Raw genomic sequence first — 19,994 nt, 5'->3', positions numbered from 1 at the left:
TGTCTCACAGAGAATGACAAAACTATGTGATCCCAGAGGTATTTCCAAATGAGTAATGAATTTTAATTTTGATTCCTGAATAGCTTTTAAAATATATAATAAAAATTAAATAATAACATGCTTCTGTTTCATCTCATCATTATAAACTGCAATGACATGACAGATGCATTTAAACATACTGTAAACACAAAAAGCATTTTCCCAAATAAAATGCATCACTGAATATCACTGAATATTGCTACAGAAACTTTTAGTGGGAACTTAGGCTTCAACAAGTGACAAGCTTAGTATTTGTTGAAATGTCAACTTAGATTTTATTACACACAACTCAACAGTGTCTCACACTATATTCTGAAGCACACTGCATTAGCAATTGCATATTCTAACTAGGAAACTGCCTAGAGCCTGCTCTCTTCTAAAAGCACACAACTAGACTGCATTCATAACAGAAGGGAGTCAGGAGAGGGGATGATCTACTTTATTTATTTGAATCTTTGTAGGCATTTCTACATGGTACATTGTTTGCTACAGTTATTGGGCCAACAGAATCACACAAAGCCAGAATTCTTCACTTTCAGGTCAAATTTACATGCAACTGTGGCTCAGGAGGGAGAGCGGTTGACCACCAATCCATCAGTTGTTGGTTTGGTTCCCGGCCCCTCCGATCATGTCCGCAAGACACTGAACCCCAGCTTACTCGCTGCCGGTGAGTGCGAATGGGTGAATGAGAAGCTGTGCAGACCATTTACCATAAATCTTATTATGTGCTGTACTGCAATTAGTCTGTAAATGTAGGCATATGTTTAAAAGGCCTCTCTTCTTTAACGGAATTTTGGACAAGATTTGTAATTATTATCATTTGCCTTTACCCCCAGTTCGGTTGTTTGTTATGTAGCAAAATCTTCCATCATGAAGTTGTTTTGAAAAGTTTAGCTAGCTTAGCAGCTAACTTGCTAACTAAACATTACGCCAGCTCGAGTTGTCTTTGTAGACTTTATCTGTTGGCTCGGCTTTTCACACTAACAGAATACGTTAGTTATGCATTTTCTAGTGCATTTAAATGTGAGCTTTTGGATATAAAGCAGACAGTTTTCCTGTCTCGAAAAAAGGTTAAAGTTTAACAGTTTAGAGGCAGGGATCGGGTTTGTATGTTTTTAGGACCCAGCGGAGACCGAAATGCACATGGCAAAGTGGGGCTGCTCCAGTACGAGAGGGGATCGTAAGTCCGCTTCGTTACTCTCCAGCATCCTCTCTTTCTGTCTTTTCTGTCCCACCCTGTCCAACCCCCATCACAGCAGCAACATCTCCACATACAAACGTTTTGCCGACATATGTATTCGGATGTCTTTCCCCATGTTGTTGCTCTTCTGACGTCCGTTAACATAGTAGGGAAAAGTTTTTGACAGCTGCTTTCTTGAAGTGACAGCCTGCTGCATCTTGTTGGAGTGTCGGTGTTGAAGCATTTTTTTTTTTTTTTTTTTTTTTTTTTTTTATATATTATAGTCTTTCCTTATCACATTACTGTGGACTGCTTTGACCTGTAGCCCGCCTTATCATCTGTGTAACGTGTCTGGTCGTGCTGCATTACCAACGCACTCAGACCGGAGCGCTTTCCGCCCGTTTCACACACCGAGCCCGGGCATCATGAGAACCTGGAGGCAGCGGAGGGACTTTGCCTTTCTGATATACGCTCTCTGCCTCTGGTGCTTGTCCACTGCGACAGAAAATGCTGACAACATGGTTTACAACATACTGGAGGGTGAGTAAATTAAACATAAAGTGTTCCCAATTCTGTAATTGGCGTACTGGCTCAATTTTATGCAGTGCTGCAGGATTTAAAGCACAGGTCGAACATGATTTCTGTTGTGTTTGGACTAAATTTGATCAGGACACATCCCCTGTAAGTAGCTGTTTTTGTAGCTGGGTTACCCTTGTTGTTCTACTTTTTAGACATTTCATGGTCGTAAATGCTTTATTTGCCCTGTGATCATACATGTATTTTATCTAACACGTAAAATAACTGATGTTACCCACAGTTTTGACGAGGGTCTTGTCTGAAAGCTCCTTTCACCACCGTTCTGTACATGTCACACTTGGGGCAGCCAGTGAAGAAAGAGAGTTTGCTTTTTGTCAACACGAATTTTGCAGCTCAGATGGAACAATAAAGGGAAGTGAGACTGCTGTGGGGATGGACAGATGTGTAACTTCCACGAGGATATAGCTTTAGGTTCTAAACTTAACATAAACCAAACAGGATGTTATTTTTCCTCAGCTGCTAAAATGAATCCCCTGAATGAACAAGTCAGTGGTAGCCAGATATTGCACATATAGGACCGATCATGTGCCAGGAAACAAATGTGTGCCTGTTAATGTTTATGTGGCTGTGTGTGTACCAGGAAAAAAAAATAATGGAAAAGATAAAGACAGAAAACAAAAGCATCTCTTCCAAGGTGGCAGGTTTGAGCAAGCCTCAAGGTCAAAAATAAGTCTAAACTAATTATTTCACAATTATAAGTCCATCTAATTAAGTGTATTGCTATAACAACATTGCATTTCTGCGTTACAGTTACTGATGGTACAATAAGTGTTCTGTGCCTACGAGTCATGTGAAGAGGAAAAGAAGAAAAAATGGTCTCACTGTGGTAAAAATAGATGGTTTAGGGTCATGTTTTAATAATTTAAATGAATTTCAGCCAGATGAAAGTTAAATGCAACAAAGGACCACAGTGTTTCTTAGGCAATGCTTGCACTTAATGCTGTTCATTGTTATAGATTTTGTGCTAACAACAGAAAGCCTGAGGGTGCATACTTAATAGCACAACAGAAGTTATAGCAAAGCTTCCGTTAAAATTGCCCATGCTGGCAGAGAGGTAGAAAGATGCAATTCATGAGATGTTTACTGCACAGATCATCTCAATGTGAGGTCATTAAAGCTTTCACTCACAGGGTTAGCTAATATATGAATGCAGGGAGTAAAAATAGCTTTGAGTGGAAGTGTGAGTATTAAAATTGTATAGTATGTACCCACTTCTTGATGTTTGGAGGATATTGATTTCGGCTTCACTCTAAAATGTTTGTCATAGCTTCTCTAAACCTTGATGGAGTGCTTGCAGTGTTTTTATCATTCATCAGCCAGTGCTCAGATATTGTAAGTGGTAGGAGGACCTTTCATGAGGCAGACTCTCCCTCTGTTCTTGTTTAAACTGTTTTATATCAGTTTAGCTAATTGCAAATATGTAGATAAATAACTTGATACATTTGTGAAACCTTTGTGTAATGTTTGTAAGATGGGCATTTAATGATTAGCTTCAATGGTAAATCTAGCACATACTGGTAGATTCGTGTAGCACAATTGGAAAAATACAATTTAAAAAAAAGGTGTAATGCCCAGTAGAGCAAAAAAAAATACATGGTTTAAAATTATCATAATAACTGATCCCGAGTTATTAAAATCACACTTGAGAGTGTCCTCCAAGAACAAATGACAATACAAATCCTTCTTGCCAATGCACCAAAACATATACACTTTTGCCCATAAAGTTGGAATAATTTTCTTTTCAGACACATTTCTCTTTTTTGCAAAGGTTAATTGTGGTTTAATTTTTACTGCGATATGGTTGAAGGAGATTGATCAATAAGGTTTTGAGAAGATATACACTTTATCAATCAAGAATAATTCACATTGTCATCACAATTTCATTTGAGATGAGGTAAAAATAATTCTATTCCAACTTTATGGGTAACAGTGTACATGTATCCTATCTGAGTGACAGAGCTCTGGGCCACTTGTGACTTTGTGAATTGTGACTTTTGTTCAACAGTAGCACCATGTGTGACGTGGGAAAATGGTGTGGCGTGAGTTTCTGTCCAACATAATAATTTTAGTTTTTTTACCCATAAACATGAACCATTCCTATCCTTAATTTGTAAGTTATTTTAAATCCAAACCATAATCTTACCATAGTCCTAAACAAGTCTTTTTGCATGTAAACATGAACAAATCTTCACACATTGTGCGCTTTGTTGTTAGATTTGAAAGACTTGTTGGTACATTTTTAATTGTTTAAATTGAAGTGAAGGTGCATAATGCATTTATAAAAAAAAAATGGAACAGAATATAAGCTATTCAGTTGTTGGGGAAAAAAAAGATGAGATGCTTTGGAATAATAGGCAGCTCATAATGCAAAAGTATGTGTAAAGTGCTAGGTATTCATTTAGCCAGAATGGCTTGGCTCAGCAGTGGCCCAAAATCCTGCACAACTGGTTGCTTGATGCCAGAATCGTGAAGAATGCTCTGCTAGAGTTAGACAAACTTGGGCAGATGCCATGACTTGACACATCTAAAGCATGAGTGCTGCAAAGTGAAACACATTGTGTGGACCAGAGCCAGCTAAATTTCAATCTTTAAATGGTATTGTGCCAACGCTCAGCTAGAATTAAGTTCAGAAACTGAGATAGAGATTGCAGAAGTCGTGTACATCAGTTAATAGGAAGAATTTTCAAAGTGTCTTATTGAATACAGTCTGGCCTTGAAACCATTAATATTACACTGCTAAGAAATGTTATAGTAAGTAAGCAACAAGTGAAAGCCCTCAAAAAGTTAATACTTGGTTTTCTTTAAATAAATCCAGATAATTTTTCCTAGAAGAATGACCCCCCTCCCCACTTACCCCCCAAAAAATTAAATGTCAAATGTTTTCAAAGAAAAATAAGGCTTCTTACAGAATCTATGTCATTGTAACATTACATGCACCTTACTATTATATTGTCAGTCTTCCATTGTCTAAAATGTGAAAGAAAATGTTGGCTTCTGTATGATAGCTGTTATCCTAACTTCAGAATGAGTCCTTACAATTATCGAAAGGTTGACTGGTGGCTCTTCCGATGTTACATGAAATAGCAAAACATTCTTGTTTAAAGCTAAAAGAACTGCCTCTGTATAAAGGTTGGCGTAATTACATTTGCAAAATTTAATTACACCAATTTTGGATGGGCTGTCTGCTTATTAAAACTTGCAAAAAAGATTGTTTATGTTTATGACTTTACTAGCCAGTGGATTCGGGGAAGGAAAAAAAAACTTTATTAGTTCCTAAAATGTGATAACCTTTAGAGCTCAATTGCCTTGTGAACTTATACAGGAGAAAGAATGAAGCAGATTCTGTTCACAAATCTCTGATGAATTGCTCTGTCTGTGGCTTTCTGTCTCTGTCTGTCTCTCTTCTGCATATAAACTGGGGGTCTTTTTTTTTTTTTTTTTGGTAGGCAGAGGAAGCTCAATAAATAATTAGAGACTGAAGCAAATGACCTGGATTAGATTTGAGGATATCATCTGGTCGGACTGCAGCATCAGACAGAATTAATTAGAAAGATTAGAATATCTGTGTTATCTAAACAGACTGGTGAGGAGAGATAACACCTGCCTGGAGCACCCTGGAATACGAAGAAATTCACACACTCACTTTGGTCTCTGAGGACCATCCAGCATCTTTCCGCACTTTTTCCTGGAATGTAACTCAGACCCGTCCTCCTCTCTGGAACATAGATTAAAAGAACCCCTTTCTGAAATAATAATTTAAGAAATAACCTCACTGTGGTCTTTCTTTAAACCTTTGGGGTGGCTGGCATTCGACATGTTGAGGACAGGCTGGCATTGATTTGTGGGCCACTAGGGAACGACAGCGCCGTTAGAAATGTCTCCTCTCTGTTAAGCGTCATTGGTCATTATAGCCATCAGTGTGATTTAGCTTTCTCCTGCTTACCATGTGCTCCTATGCCTGAGGATGACGAGCTTACAGATATAATAGATAAGTTGATAACCTGAGATGGCAACATATTGTAGATGCAGAGCTGCACAGTGGTGGAGTGGTCAGGGCTGCCACCTCCAAGCTAAAAGGTCCCCAGTTGGATTTCCCAGCCAGCTGTGGTCTTTCTTTCAGGAGTTTGCATGTTCCTTCCATGCATGCTTGGGGTACTGTACTTTGGTTTTCTCCCACAATCCAAAGATATGAATGTTAGGTTAATTGGTGACTAAATTGCCTGTAAGTGCGAATGGTTGTCTGTCCACGGTGTACCCCGCCTCTCACCCATTAACAACTGAGATAGGCCCCAGGCCTCCCAGGAAACTAAACAGGCTAAGTAGTTACAGATAATGGATGCATGGATGGAATATAGAACATAGAAGCTGAGAACCTAAGCATGCACACATGGAAAAAGGTTTTGAGCAATTCAAGATCCCATTAGAGAGAAAGGGAAGATGAAAGAGAAAGAAAAGTGAGAGATGTATTGTGAATCTGTTTTGCTGACCCTCACCCTTAGAACCCTGACAGATAGCTGTCAGTCAAAGGTGCAATAAATGAGGGTAGGTGTGTTTCCCCTCCACTTTGCATTAGCCTTTAGAGAACCAAAAGGGACATAGAGACAGGTGGAACAGCACCTACCTCCTTCTCATTTACTTCAGTGATTGAATGCGCCATACTTCCTGTGCTCCGAAATGTATGGGGGACAAGACAATTTTTTTTTCTGAAATGAAGTAAAAAAGTATTACTTTTTCTAAAGCAAAGAGGTGTAAGAAAGGAATAATGAATAGATGTGTAGCAGAAGAAACATGGAGTCATTACCGTCACAGCATATCTCTGAAAAGAAAGCTGTTGATATTTATGCTACGATGCAGAATGAAGGCAGACATTAGATTTGCGCAAAGTGCACAGATGTACTGTAGTTCACACATTTAAAATTAATGAGTGGCTTGAGGTGTAGCAGAAGAAATTCTGTATTTTGTCTTACACGAAAGAGGTGGTGAACATATACAGTAATAATTCTTTAGAACTGTGTTTGCTTGTTTAGTTTTCTTTGACAGAGCACTCTTCTCATCTTTGTAATGGTTTTTGCTTGTATTGTAAGGACAGCACAGGAAAGTGGATTGATGCAATAACCGGATTTGGGTTTGAGTCTCTTACTGCTGCACAGCACACTGAACCGCTAGGTCTCCCTACATCAATAATTTTACAATATAAAGGTCATCACACCACTGTGTCTGTGTATGTACTGTGAAACCTTGTTGATTGGAGTCCTGGCATGGTTTGTGGAAGCTTTTGATGGAAGCAATAGAAGCTATTTTGAGAGAATATTATATAAAGTGAAGATCCTTTGTAAAGGAAGACCTGTAAGGCAGAGGCTGTTGTATGCGTTGTCTGAAGCAATTTAGGACCTCTTGATCCCTATATACTGTATGTTTGTGTATATGCCTGTGTATACATGAATTTCCACCCTGACATGTTTTGCAAAATGCTGACGAAAACATACTTTTTTTTTTTTGCTGTGTACAAATGTAGTAATATTGAATAAATCGCCCTGGGTCAGTTAATGGCTCTGTAATGCTTTACATAAATACAGTGGTGCGTTAAGCTAAATGCTAATGTGAGCATGCAAACATCTTTTCTAGGATGTTCTAGAATGTCAAAGTGTCTCTGGGCAAGACACTGAACCCCCGCCCATCACCTTGCACAGCCATGCAGTGCCGGTCCCAAGCTGAGTAGAAATAGGGGAGAGTTGCATCAGGAAAGATATCCGGTGTAAAACCTCTGCCAAATCAACATGTGGGCAAATAATTTAGCAGATATAGTTACCATTTTTTTACACAAAATACATTTCCAGGTGATGGGAATATTATCAGCCTTGTATTCATAAACCAAACTATTGGAAAAAATCTATAGAAAATCCAAATTTCGTCAATGTGATGCATTAGGGTTTGTTTGAATCGGAGATGTCTTCTAAAAATTTCACAGCATTCCAGCCAGTAACCTAATAGGACAAACTAATATTACCATATAGCCATGGTACTAACAAGGCTGAAAATGAATATTCATTGAACTCCATCTCTCCCATGAATGGATGTTAGGTGACTCAGCATGTGTGATAAGTTCCTGTTAATCCCCAAATCCTCCAAGCTGAAATCCCCATTGCTCTGAGACATAATGCCTAAATCTGTGCTGGACAAGATGGGAATTGTCTTTTGCACTGTTGCTCCCACTGGATGGGAATGGGCCACACAAGCAAATCTCACTGACCCAAGTCTCATATTACCATCATTTCACAGTGAGCTGCTGGCCTTGTACCTCAGTTTATCAGACCAATAATCGACTGGTCTGTTTGGAATGTTAAATATATACATGCACCAAGTTGTCAATTTCTGCTAATGTGGGTAAATGCTAATCAACCTGGAATTTCCTTTTTTTTTAAGGGTGCAGTTGGTATGGCAGTTGTCAGTGGTTCACTGTCTATGGGTCAAAGTGTCCTTGGGCAAGACCGTTTACCATTTTTCTGTGGTGGTTCCACATCCAGGATTAACACCTTCTCAACTTCAGCACTAATAACTCCAATGTGTCATCACATGGGTGACTAAGCGATGGGGGATTGATAATTGAAGGAATTGTTAAGGCAGTAAAGAAGCCCCCAATTTTCTCAGCCTGGTTTGTCAATCATGTAAACCCGTATTTCATATTGCTTTGCAAAATGTTACACATTTACATGTGCCTTTACGTGTGGTGGTAGAGAAGCAAAACTAAAGGGATGAAAATGTACTCAATGCACACAATTTTACCTAAAGCTTCTTTATGAGAAAACTCTCTGCACATCCTTCAGAGGGGTGAGCTTTTTTATAAAAAAACTTTTAGAAGTGAATGTATGTGTAAATAAATGCTAACACATTTGAAGGGGGCTTTCAGAGTTTGTATTACAACATTTAAAGTGCTTGTAAATTTTGGTCAGTGTCTTGAATACTTAAATATACTGTAATTTCCATCTCATTGATGAAAAGGATGAACTAACATACTATATCCAGTTGATCATGCTCAAGATGAAATGCAGAGATGAAATAAGTGTAATCTCTATGGAGAAAAAATTCATACATACATGAATTATTTTTGAATTTGAAAAAAACATTTTTCTACTGAGTTGCCTTTGGAGCCCACATTCAGTTCATATGCATCAAAGTAACTACTGTGGCACTTCAGAGAGATACAGTTCTACAAAGTTTTAAACAATGCTGCCTACTTTGCATGCCTTCTATTAGTCTAAGAACATCATATTGAAAAAATAACTGTGCAGCAACAGACATTTTTACTGTATAAAAATGGATTCATCAGACCCTTTTAACAGAATGAATTATAAATGTCCACTGGAAAGAGTGTTTGTAATTAAAGCGAAGGCTATACTTTATTTTTTGCAGAGTCTTACACTGAACCATTCTCTTTAAGGGCTTCTTATGTCCTAGCGCACCACATAGGTGTAGCATCTGTTGTCTTATTTAGGTCATACATAGATCTCCACTAAGGTCCCTTTGACCTAAAAATTGGAAGCATTTTAGCATTTGTAAACCTCAGATTTCTTTCTTTAATCTTGGTTTCTTGAACCTGTAGCATCTTAGATAGATGCAGTTTTGTTGCATTTACTTTTCTCTTATTCCTCTGTATATCACAAGGTTTCTGCATTTCTATCCCCATTTTACAGTGCTACAGTACAGTACATTGTTTTTCTAAGTTATCTGAGGACTGGCTGTACATTTATGTTTAACAGACAGACACTGCATTGGTATCGACCTCCTCTAACTTAAATCGACAAGTGCACCTACCACAAAAGTAGACACCTTAAAACATCTATATTCTACTGGATGTATTTATTGTAGCTGTCAGGTCACTAGATGACTAAAGCTTAAAAAAAAAAAAACTTAAAAAAAAAAAAGTTCACACTAATAATAACAGCTTTCTCAGATCCAAACAGTGTGGCTCCATACCTTGTCATTTTGCGATCAATATATGTGATCAATAAAGTAGGCACTCTCAGAAATGGTTCTGGGTTGGATCTAGATTTTCCATCAAATCCATTTGCAACAGCTGAGTTCACCTCTACCGAGTGTTGCTTGCCAGTTTGGCACAAAACCTTTTTTGAAAAGACATTTTCCTTGTATATAATCATGGCACCATCATCTTCCTTTCCTTCACTAACGTTTCACACAGGATTCACTTTGAGAGCATTCACAGACGGTTCTTGGCAGTTTTATTGAATGCTAGGAGTATTGGTTTTGCCACAGCTGTGCAGATATTGAACACTAAATCTTTGTCATTGTCTGATCCATAATCAGAGTTCTTATCCTGTGATCTTTGATTATTAAAGTTCTGTTCCACATGTTGAGAAGTAACTGGAAAGTCACATCTCTGTGGCCCTGCTATCATCGCTTTTATATTTGACCTCAGTCAAAAACTGTTGAGACCAGACTTCTGTAGCAAAGAACAGCAAAGATGGGGGCTGTCTGGCAGTCTGCAACATAAAAGATCTAATTCTAACATTAGTAAATCTAACTATTTCTATCTAGATATAGATCTATGTCTATCTAGATATATAGATCAAGATATATATAGATATTGATCTCTCTCTCTCTCTCTCTCTCTCTCTCTCTATATATATATATATATATATGTATATATATATATATATGAGAGACTGTGTTATACAGTACATAGTATGTCAATGTTATTTTAAGTTATTTGGATTAAAGGGGCATTCTGGAGTCCCACTGTTAACTCTCCTTACCGTGTCTGTCCAATCTGCTGAATAGTCAGTTTGTGGAAGCCTGCTATTTGGCCAAGCAGAGATGTGAGATATGGTGGTTACTGTGTATGTTGTGAGCATGGAGACCCAAAGCAAATCTCTGTTTATAGACTGAATTCATTGAAGAACGACTGGGAGCCTCTATAAGAGATTTGTGTGTGATTTCTTCTACATATGTTCAGTTACAATCAGAAACATAAATACGTTCTCTTAAAGACATGTCCTTCATCGGCCTACTTTGACTTTGTTTAGTCTTTTTTTTTTCATCTTAGAAGATGGACCCTGTGGTAAAATTGTTGATTAAGCAGACACAGTATTACTTGTGATCAAGCAGTGTGTTCTGTTTCTGCTAAATGTAAAAGAGAAAATTGATAATGGTGCATATACATATACCACTCTACATATAAATAAATATATGTGAAAGTCATTGGGAAGTCTCTCTAATGCAGCAGGTGACATCCTAAGTGGACAAAATGAGGTTTATTTTGTCCTGAGTCCAGCTGTGCCTTCATCTGAAGTAAGCGCTGCTCATTTTGTTTGTTTATTTTGCTAGCTGTGTCACTTCCCTGCTGAGTAAAGTGGACATCAGCCCCTGTTTGAATTCACATTACTAACCATTTAATGGGTAATGCAGCCCATGCTTTGGGTGGAATTCTAAAATGGCAGGGAAAAAAAATCTGCCTTGTTAGATCATCAAAATCGAGTTAGCTTTAAAGGAGATCTGGTTGGTAAGGCTATTTAAAGAGAGAGTGGAGAAAATGTTTTTGGCTCCCAAACAGAACTTGTGTTTTTTAGATGTATGACCTGCAGCTGATTCTCCCTAGTGTCCAATATGAGGATACAACTGTGGTTGGCTTAGCAATCAAGATACTCTCCAGAAAACATACAGTATGGGATTAACCCAGTTTCAGTTTAAATTTCAAAGGTTTCCAAAGAGGATAAAGCCCATGAGAATGATCATGAATGTCATGTTTCTTTGCTGTTTGAAGGGAATGCTTCTTTTGGTGAGCAATGATAGATGCTGCATACTAATTTTAATCTTTACTCAAGCTAAAACTAAAACCTAATACACACATAACTTTGACAAGCACTCAAACAGCATTCAGCTCCCTTGCGCACACAGTAAACACACATTAATTCACATATTAGAGGAGCCAGTGTGCTTCATGCAAAATGGCTGTCAGGCCATTACTGTTCAACAATTTCTGAAACCCTCAAATTGGGGGGCTAGATATTCTTTGTAATTTTTGAAAACCAGCTTTCTCATTTCATACAGTGAGTGTGCAGAATTTAAAAAAGTTAACTGAATGTGAGCCTCTCTCTCTGAAATTCTCATTTTTGTTCACACCACTTATATCATGTTCCATGGTAACAAACATGCATTAACATGCAACAGCATGAATTCCTTTGAGGGAAGTGTTCCCTTCATTGTGTCCCATCCCCATCCATGACAGCATGTTTTTCTCTGCATATTTGAGCAGCGCCTGTCTTCAGGTATAGTTGTCCTCCAAATGGTGTGTTGAAAGCACGCCTTTACCTTCGGTGTTTTCTTAAACTCTCCATCCACCTTTTAAATGGTATTGTTTAATTAACACAAGCCAATTCAGTAGCTGTGAGATCTAAATTAATTTTGAAGGACACCATTGGATGTCTTTTAATAGCAAGGCATTTTTCTCTCTTTTCTTTTACAGCTCCTCTTTAACAACACTCTTGCCACAGCTTGTGGTCTCAGTCATGCTGCTCCATCTGTCTAACGTGTTTTTCATGCACTACTAAAATCAACTACTGCCGGCACATGTTCAAATATTCCGTTAAATATAGGAGGTCCCTTTTATGCCCTTGTTGGCTTATTATGCACTTGGAAAAATCGAGAGGCTGGGCCACACTGAGAGCACAGGGCAACCATTTTCACACACTGTTTGAAGTTGTAAGAAACAGTTGTGGTGGCCCAGGAGCTGAATTTGGTCAGATGTAAGAGACTCTGCTTGAAAGAAAAACATTTCCAGCTGGGGGGAAGTAAACAAAATATATCAGATAGTAGCCTTCCTGCTCTATGTGCTACTGAGCTCTCGATTTACCCTGCATGACGCTACACATGCCACATGCAGGCGTGAGCGAAAAGCCCTGCACCTTCGATGTACATTAATAGAGACGCAGCACACTCCCTCAGTTCATCCTTTGTAATAACAGTACTGTGAAACCTCAAACAACCCTTCCCCTTCCCGCTAACCGTCCCCCTGCACTCCATCTCCACAGCTACTCTCTGGATATTGGGCCTCACATCAATCCTTCTGGGCCTGCTACAATACAGACATGCTCAGTGAGGCTGTGGGAGATTTAAGGACAGCCTCAGTTGTCTACACTGAGAGAAAAGAGGGAGTTGTATCTATAATTCCCATAGCTTGAAGCCACTGATCCAGTTTGTTATATGTATTTCTATGCTATGCTTACTATATATCCTGTGCAGTTTGCTTCCCAAATGATTGCTTCTCGAATGTCATTTAACAGCTGATTAGTATAATTGGCTTCTAACTTTGCATATTTTACTGCTGTACAAGTTTAGAACTGTAGAAAAATACAAAGTTTAAGATAGAAAGTGGAAAAGAGGAAGGAAGACAGAAAACTGTTGACTGCAGTGACACTTTCTGGCCCATTATATCCAGTGATAGAGAAAAACAAAGACAATTTTATCCTGCCAGTTATTTTTCTTACTCCGTTTCAGTCTGCACACATTGTAAAGGCTGAGTTTCTTATAAACTGTGTGAAAGCATCTATTATTGATGGTCTGTCTGTGGCAGTGGTGGTCCTATTGCAGAGGGCCTCTGAGGGACAGCACATCTTACAGGAATAAGAGTGGTTTTGCTCTTTATCTTTAGCGTAGTGCTGCGCCCTGTGTCTGAGGCTTCCCTGCTTTCGTTTTTTGTCTTCCTGAACTACAATTGGTGTTCTTGAATTATTAAGGATATTACAGACCTATGTTGATGCATATTGCTAACCCATTAGTCTGCACTTCATTTTAACAAAGTCTACTTTTGGATGTGATGATGTATTTATAAGTCAAGTTAATCTGCACTGATGATCTTTTTACAGGAAGTAGTCCAGACAAGGCTAAACAACGAGGCGAAGCAATCAAGCCAGAACGCTTCTTGACCACCATACCTCTGTTGGTAAAGGGCAAAGAACACAGACCTTTCAGTCAGCTCACAGCCGGGGTAATACTCTCATTGTCACTTAACATGTCTAGTTTAATGATAATAAGCAGGCTGTGCCTACTAACTGATACCACTCTGCTTCTAAGACCTCAGCTAAGAATGGATGTTTGGCTTTTTGCTTAACATAATTCCTTCCTATGTTGTCTGCTTCCCAGCATGTGTGATTTCCTGACATTTCCTTCTTTAGCTTGGATTATCCTCACTGTTGTTGTTTTTTTTCATTCCCTCCCATTTGTTTTGAATATGTCATCTTGTTTATTGAATACGATCTTCCCTTTAGGCAATACATTTTGTAAAATTATTCCCAAAACTTGTCAGGCTTTCAACTTTGTCAAGGCAGCAGACTAGAAATATGATATTGATAAGTGATTTATTTTCTGTACTACAAGATACATCTCAGACTAGAAGATGCATACACGTACGACATGCATTCATATCACCCCTTTCTGGACTCTGTACACTCTGTCCTCAGGAAGGGAAAACCAGTCTGTCCCAACTGTTAACTACAGCTGGAAATAAAAAAAGTTTGTTTAAATTCAGCATCCAACTCCATTGCTTGAAGAAACTTTTTCAGAGGAGGGAAATGCGTAGGTGCTGAGAACTCCCTGAGCAATCAGAATTTTTTTTCCTACTGCAGGGAAGTCACCATCTGAGGAAGTTGTTTTTTTTTCTTTATTTATTTTGTTTTATTTTTTTAGCCTTATGCTCTTTTCTGAAAGTCAGTCAGTCAAAAAAGGGCAGTAATGTTAATTACATGAATAGGTTATTACAAACATGTCACGTATGCATGAGGGAAATTAAAATTTTAGCTTTATGGAGCCAATTATGCACCCTGTTTTCAACCACACTAGATATGTTAAATCCCCTGCAAATGCTCACATACGGCATTTTTGTTAAAAAGATGCAGTGGTTTTACATTGGGCATATATAAACTATAAACAGACCCCTGTTCAAATTAAAATGACTGTTAGGGCAATTGACGATTGCACTATGGTCTCCCCAGATAACAGATTTAGATAGCTGCTCCTTGTGCCAGTAGGAGGTTATCATGCCAGTTATGAAGTATGGAAGAGTCATTACTTAATGTCTTTGCTGGATGGGTGATCAGTCATTTACACATACAATACTTGAAGCCAAACTTACACAAACATGGATTCACAGACTGTCTGAGTTGAATACTGCCTTTAAAAAATAGTGTGTTGGCCTGGAAGCATTGGTCAAAAGACATACAGTAAGAAATGCCACTTGTAAAAGGACACAGAGCATCTGAAATATCAACTGATAATACAGTAAATACACTTACAGTATGTCCATCCCTTGCTGTAAACGTCTGACAGTTTCTGTCTCCCTGTTGATTAGGGCATGTGAATCCTTTTTTAATTTTTCCATGCCTTTCTTTTTTTGGTCTATATTGTAAAAATGTTCTGATGAAGCCATTGGCCTCAGGCAACAATCCATTTTGCTCCTGTCTTTCTGCAAGAGCACTGATTCACACTGAGAACTACATTTAGTGAAAAGTGACAAATCATCTTAAAGCTATTTTTTTTATATATATATGTCATTTTAAGATTTGATATAGAATTATATCCCATATTTACATTTGGCATTGTGGGTAAAATCTATTTTATTACCTTAATTTCCCAGGTTCTTGTAGCCATAAATCAGTAACACCAAAATATAATCTTTATACCTTCACGGTACAACAGCTTTTAGGCAAACAAATCTAAGATCCCTAACAAATGATGATCTCATGTTCTAGGTTAGGTATGAAATCAAGTCCATAATAATTTTGTAGCATAATTACTAATTTCTAATATTTTACTTACATTTCTGTAGTATAAGTTCAAATTGTGAAGCTAGCCGTTGTCCCTACTTTTTTTCCATGCACGGATTTGGAAAGTGTAGGGTGCACAAGCTTTCTTCCTGTGCCGTGTCACATCCTGACTTGTATACTGCCAGTGTGTCAAAAACAAGTGCTTATCCACAGACAGGATGTGCAAGATCCGGGCACCACCTCAGCACTCCTATCATCTTTTTGTGTTTCAGAGTTATCCTGCATCCCTCCAGCTGCTGGTACATGCAGAAGGTGAACAACTGATCCTGTTACTAAAGAAAAATGAGTGAGTTTTCCTCTGATTCCTTTGAATTTGTACCTTTCCTCACTTTTTTTGTTCATTCATGACAGTGGACAGTACATATCCAGTACATACAGTACAATAAACCTAATATATCACCCAGTTGAGGGTGGATGGAGTTACATATGTAAGAGAAGTTGTATGGCTATGGGCCATGATAATCGACTCAAGGAAGGAGAAAATTATATTTTACCTAGTGAATGGACTATTATGGTTTAGTCTCTCTGAAAGGCAGAGAGATGAAAGTTGATAAAGAATAAGGCAGAAGAGAGCTTAAAGAACATGCTTGTCCTCCCCTCCTTTCCTTTGTTTCTCCACTAATCACTGCACTCTCCTCCATACTGCAGAAAATAACACACTTAACTGTGAAACAAGGGGTGGTAGATGCAAATGCATACTCATGTACAAACTGCTCAATATAGAGAGGAATGTTTCCAGGGTGTAAAAGCTAGGTTGCTTATTGAGGGAATTTATCAAGAGGGATCACAAGAATGACAGCATTTCAGATTTAGTTCTTGTTTCTGCCAATAGTTCATATTCACAGGGTGTGGAGACATATTTTACCCAGCTCCTTAGGGATACAGAAAATGAGACTGCACTGATGGACGTGGTTCACAACTGGGCAGACCTCCATTACGGGTAACTAGAACTACTGCAAACCGGACTGATGAGATTTTCAGACTGCAGAACCGTAGCAGAAGTTTTAAATTGGAAAACACTCATAGTTGACCAAATTTTTAAAAACAATTCTAGTATTGACTAACATATTTCTTCTTTCCTCCTTTTAATACAAAGGGATCTTTACAGAAGCTATTTCAGTTAATTACCTATTATGTGAAAGAATGAATGAAAACTCACTAAACAACCGTCCCCCAATCATATTCCCCCTCAGCCATAACTCACAGTACCCTGCTGACCTTTGCTAACACAATTCAAATCACTTCTCCAAACAAAAAACAAATTTTATAATTATAATTATAGAAATTAGACTCTCTTTAGAAAAACGCTGTCTTGTCTCTTCAAGTGACCTCTAGTGACCTTAGTATCAGTTGTGAGTCAGCGGTCACCAGCCCAAGGCCCAGCACCAAGCTGGTATTCCCATCCGGCCTGTTCCCTGTCAGAACAGATGTGTCCTCTGATATTGCTTCACCAGTTCAGCCAGCTCAGAACAAGTGCTCTCTGACCTCTAAGTGTGTCTGTTTTGTCGATGCTGCAACAATTCAGTCTGGGGCAAATTTTGAAAAGGGAACAAATAAAAGGAAAATGGTTATTAGGTTGAAACCTTAAGGTTTTGCTAAATAATTTACAGTATTACACAGTGCATTGACAATAAACTACATGCCTGCCCAAATAATACAATTATTATTATTTCATAATAGCATTACACACATTGCCACATTGCAAAAAACCCAGTAATGGTTACACTTCCTGACACACGCTATTAGTGTGAATATTATCATATATTCCTTATATTAAGGGGTTCTCAGGGAAGGCTCTTCTTGCTAGGGCATATCATTCTTATTCCGCAATTACAAATGATCTCTGAACATGAGATTTACACAGACCATGCATGACATTGTTTCCCACACTTTCATTAATAGTAATGCTCTAAAGTAGCTTTTAATGTTTGAATATTTAACTCAATGGAGGCATGACGTCATTTAGTAGATTCCTTGCTAGTGAGGAACTCAGAATCAATAAAGTGTGGAGTTTTCTGAGAAGGCTCATTTTCTTTCCTACTGAATCTGCTGAGTCTGTGCAGTTTGCTTATTTGCGTCCACTGCAGAGCAAACCTGTTCCAACACCAGTGTGAAATGATCTTGTTCCTCACAAATATAAACACACTACCGGATCCAATTAATAAACTGCTGTTTATAAGTTGCTGGCTCTGTCCCAGGAAAACTTGGCTGCAGCACGACAAGTACAGCAATACTAAGGTTAGAAATCAGTGGGGGTCCACTGTGTTTGTGTGAGGGGAGTTCTTCCTGAAGTCACAAGCAGAAAGATTCAGTCTAGTTCCAGTATAAGTAATCCTGTTTATGAGAATCAGAGTTTCTTTGTCTTGGACACCTAGGAAACAAATGCAGCTACTGGCTAGCATTCACTCAGCAGTCGCGGTGAGCAGCCTTACATTGTATTTGTGCTACTTTTTATAAATTGCTGACACACATGTGTCACCTTCTAAAGGTTGTGGTGACCAAAGTGCCATCATCATATCAGTAGAACTGCCATACACAGCTCAGCCCTAAGTGTTAATGCTGGTGCCCAAAAAGTGAATTTAGATTAAATGTTTCTATTCATGCACTATTGTTTAATGCAGTTTGTTTCAATTTTGGCTTTTGTCAGCTCTGTACCCAAGCAGTGCATTGGGTAGTGACTTAGATGCCTTATGTCATTACATATTGACTTTCTTTTTCCCCACATTCTAGTTCATTTATTATATAAGGTATTTTCACAAGGTTGAAAGGAAGAACATTTTTCCCATTACTCTGTCATGTTTTCTATTTTCATAAAAACAATGGGATTGGCCATGTCATATGCAATATTTAAGGCTTGGTGTGTTGTACTGTGCAAACAGTGCTGGACAGACATGCATACCTGTGCCAGCAGCAGCTGCTTTGATGTATAGCATTGATCAATAGCACAGTAGGGCAGCTTCGAATGATTAATGTTGGTTGTATGTGACATTCCACATTAGTCTTGATTAAAGACCTCAATAGCTGTATTTCAACAACCAAAATGTCCATGTGTATGTACCGTATGTCTACAGTGTGCATGTGTGTATGAGAGGGGGAAAAAGTGATTCAAAGAGATAGAAAAAGAAGTGTCAAATATGAATAGCCGTGCCCAATTTCTATTTTTTTCATTTAATGATCTATTCTATAGCTTTTATACAATTTTCTATTTTTATTTATTTTTTTGTCCTTTTGGCTTATCCCGTGAGTTCAGGGTCGCCTGGGTAGACAACAACCACCACTGATGCTGTAGACCTACAAGGTGCTGGTGGAAATTGGACTACTGTTAGTCAAAGAAGGAGAAGAGCATGTTCGTAGGCAGAGAAAGAACACGAAAGCCAAGGGTGTAGGACTGACAGTAGGGTCTTTGAATGTTGGGACTATGACAGAGAAGGCTAGAGAGTTGGTTGACACGATGCAGAGAAGGAAGGTGGATGTACTGTGTCCAAGAGTCCAGGTGGAAAGGTAGCAAGTCTAAAGCATAGGAGCAGGGCTCAAGTTGTTTTACGATGGTGTGGATGGGAATAAAAATGGAATAGGACTTATCTTGAAACAGGAGTTTGTAAGGAATGTTTCAGAGGTTAAAAGAGTATCAGATGGAAATTGAAGGCATGATGTTCAATGTTGTTAGTGGTTATGCCCCACAGGTTGGATAAGTTACAAGAGAAGTAGAAATTCTGGTGTGAGTTAAATGATGTGATGCAGAGCATCCCCAGAGGTGACAGATTGGTGATTGGTGCAGATTTCAATGGACATGTTGGTAAAGGGAACAGATGTGATGAGAATGTGATGGGCAGGTTTGGTCTTCAGGACAGACACGCAGAAGGACAGATGGTGGTAGACTTTGCAAAAAGAATGGAAATGGCTGTAGTGAACACTTTCTTCCGCTTTTTAACATGATTTAACATGGATACCATATGGGAGACCAGGTAAGCCTGTACCAGTAAAATCCCTGAGTGTACTGTATTTAAGGGACAGTAGGGGTTGGGCAGCACAGTGATGAAGTGGGTTGTGCTGCCAAAATAAACGGTTGCTGGTTCGCATCGCTGGCTGATTGTGGTCTTTCTGTGTGGAGCTGGCGTGTTGTCCCTCTGCGTGCGTGAGTTTCCTCCCACAGTGCAAAGACATGCATGTTAGTTTAATTGGTGACTTTGAATTGGCCATATGTGTAAATGGTTGTCTGGTTGCGTTTGTCTCTTTGTGTTGGCCCCAAGATAGTCTGGGAGAATATATGCCGAAGGTCTGAGGGCCCCTCGTCTTCCACCACCTTTTTTTTTTAAACTGCCACTTTTTTTAACAAGTGTGTC

At 38.7% G+C, this 19,994-nt stretch overlaps 1 protein-coding gene across 4 annotated transcripts in view; it reads left to right on the top strand.

Moving 5' to 3' along the window:
• The first annotated feature begins 1,200 nt into the window (after positions 1-1,200).
• Positions 1,201-19,994, top strand: part of adam12b (ADAM metallopeptidase domain 12b) — a 71,976-nt gene continuing 53,182 nt past the window's right edge. Inside the window, exons 1-3 of one of the 4 annotated variants that reach the window (XM_067517947.1) lie at positions 1,201-1,759; positions 13,696-13,817; positions 15,864-15,937. In XM_067517947.1, coding sequence (XP_067374048.1) covers positions 1,645-1,759; positions 13,696-13,817; positions 15,864-15,937 — 311 coding nt within the window. In that variant the 5' untranslated portion in view covers positions 1,201-1,644. The remainder of the gene's footprint in view (positions 1,760-13,695; positions 13,818-15,863; positions 15,938-19,994) is intronic. The other 3 variants (XM_067517965.1, XM_067517956.1, XM_067517970.1) reach the window with 3 other exon arrangements.

Source organism: Channa argus, chromosome 1 (genome assembly GCF_033026475.1).
Source record: "Channa argus isolate prfri chromosome 1, Channa argus male v1.0, whole genome shotgun sequence".
In the NCBI taxonomy this organism is placed as follows: Eukaryota; Metazoa; Chordata; class Actinopteri; order Anabantiformes; family Channidae; genus Channa; species Channa argus.
The sequence above is the reverse complement of the archived record's forward strand: the minus strand, read 5'-3'. Positions and strand labels throughout refer to the sequence as shown.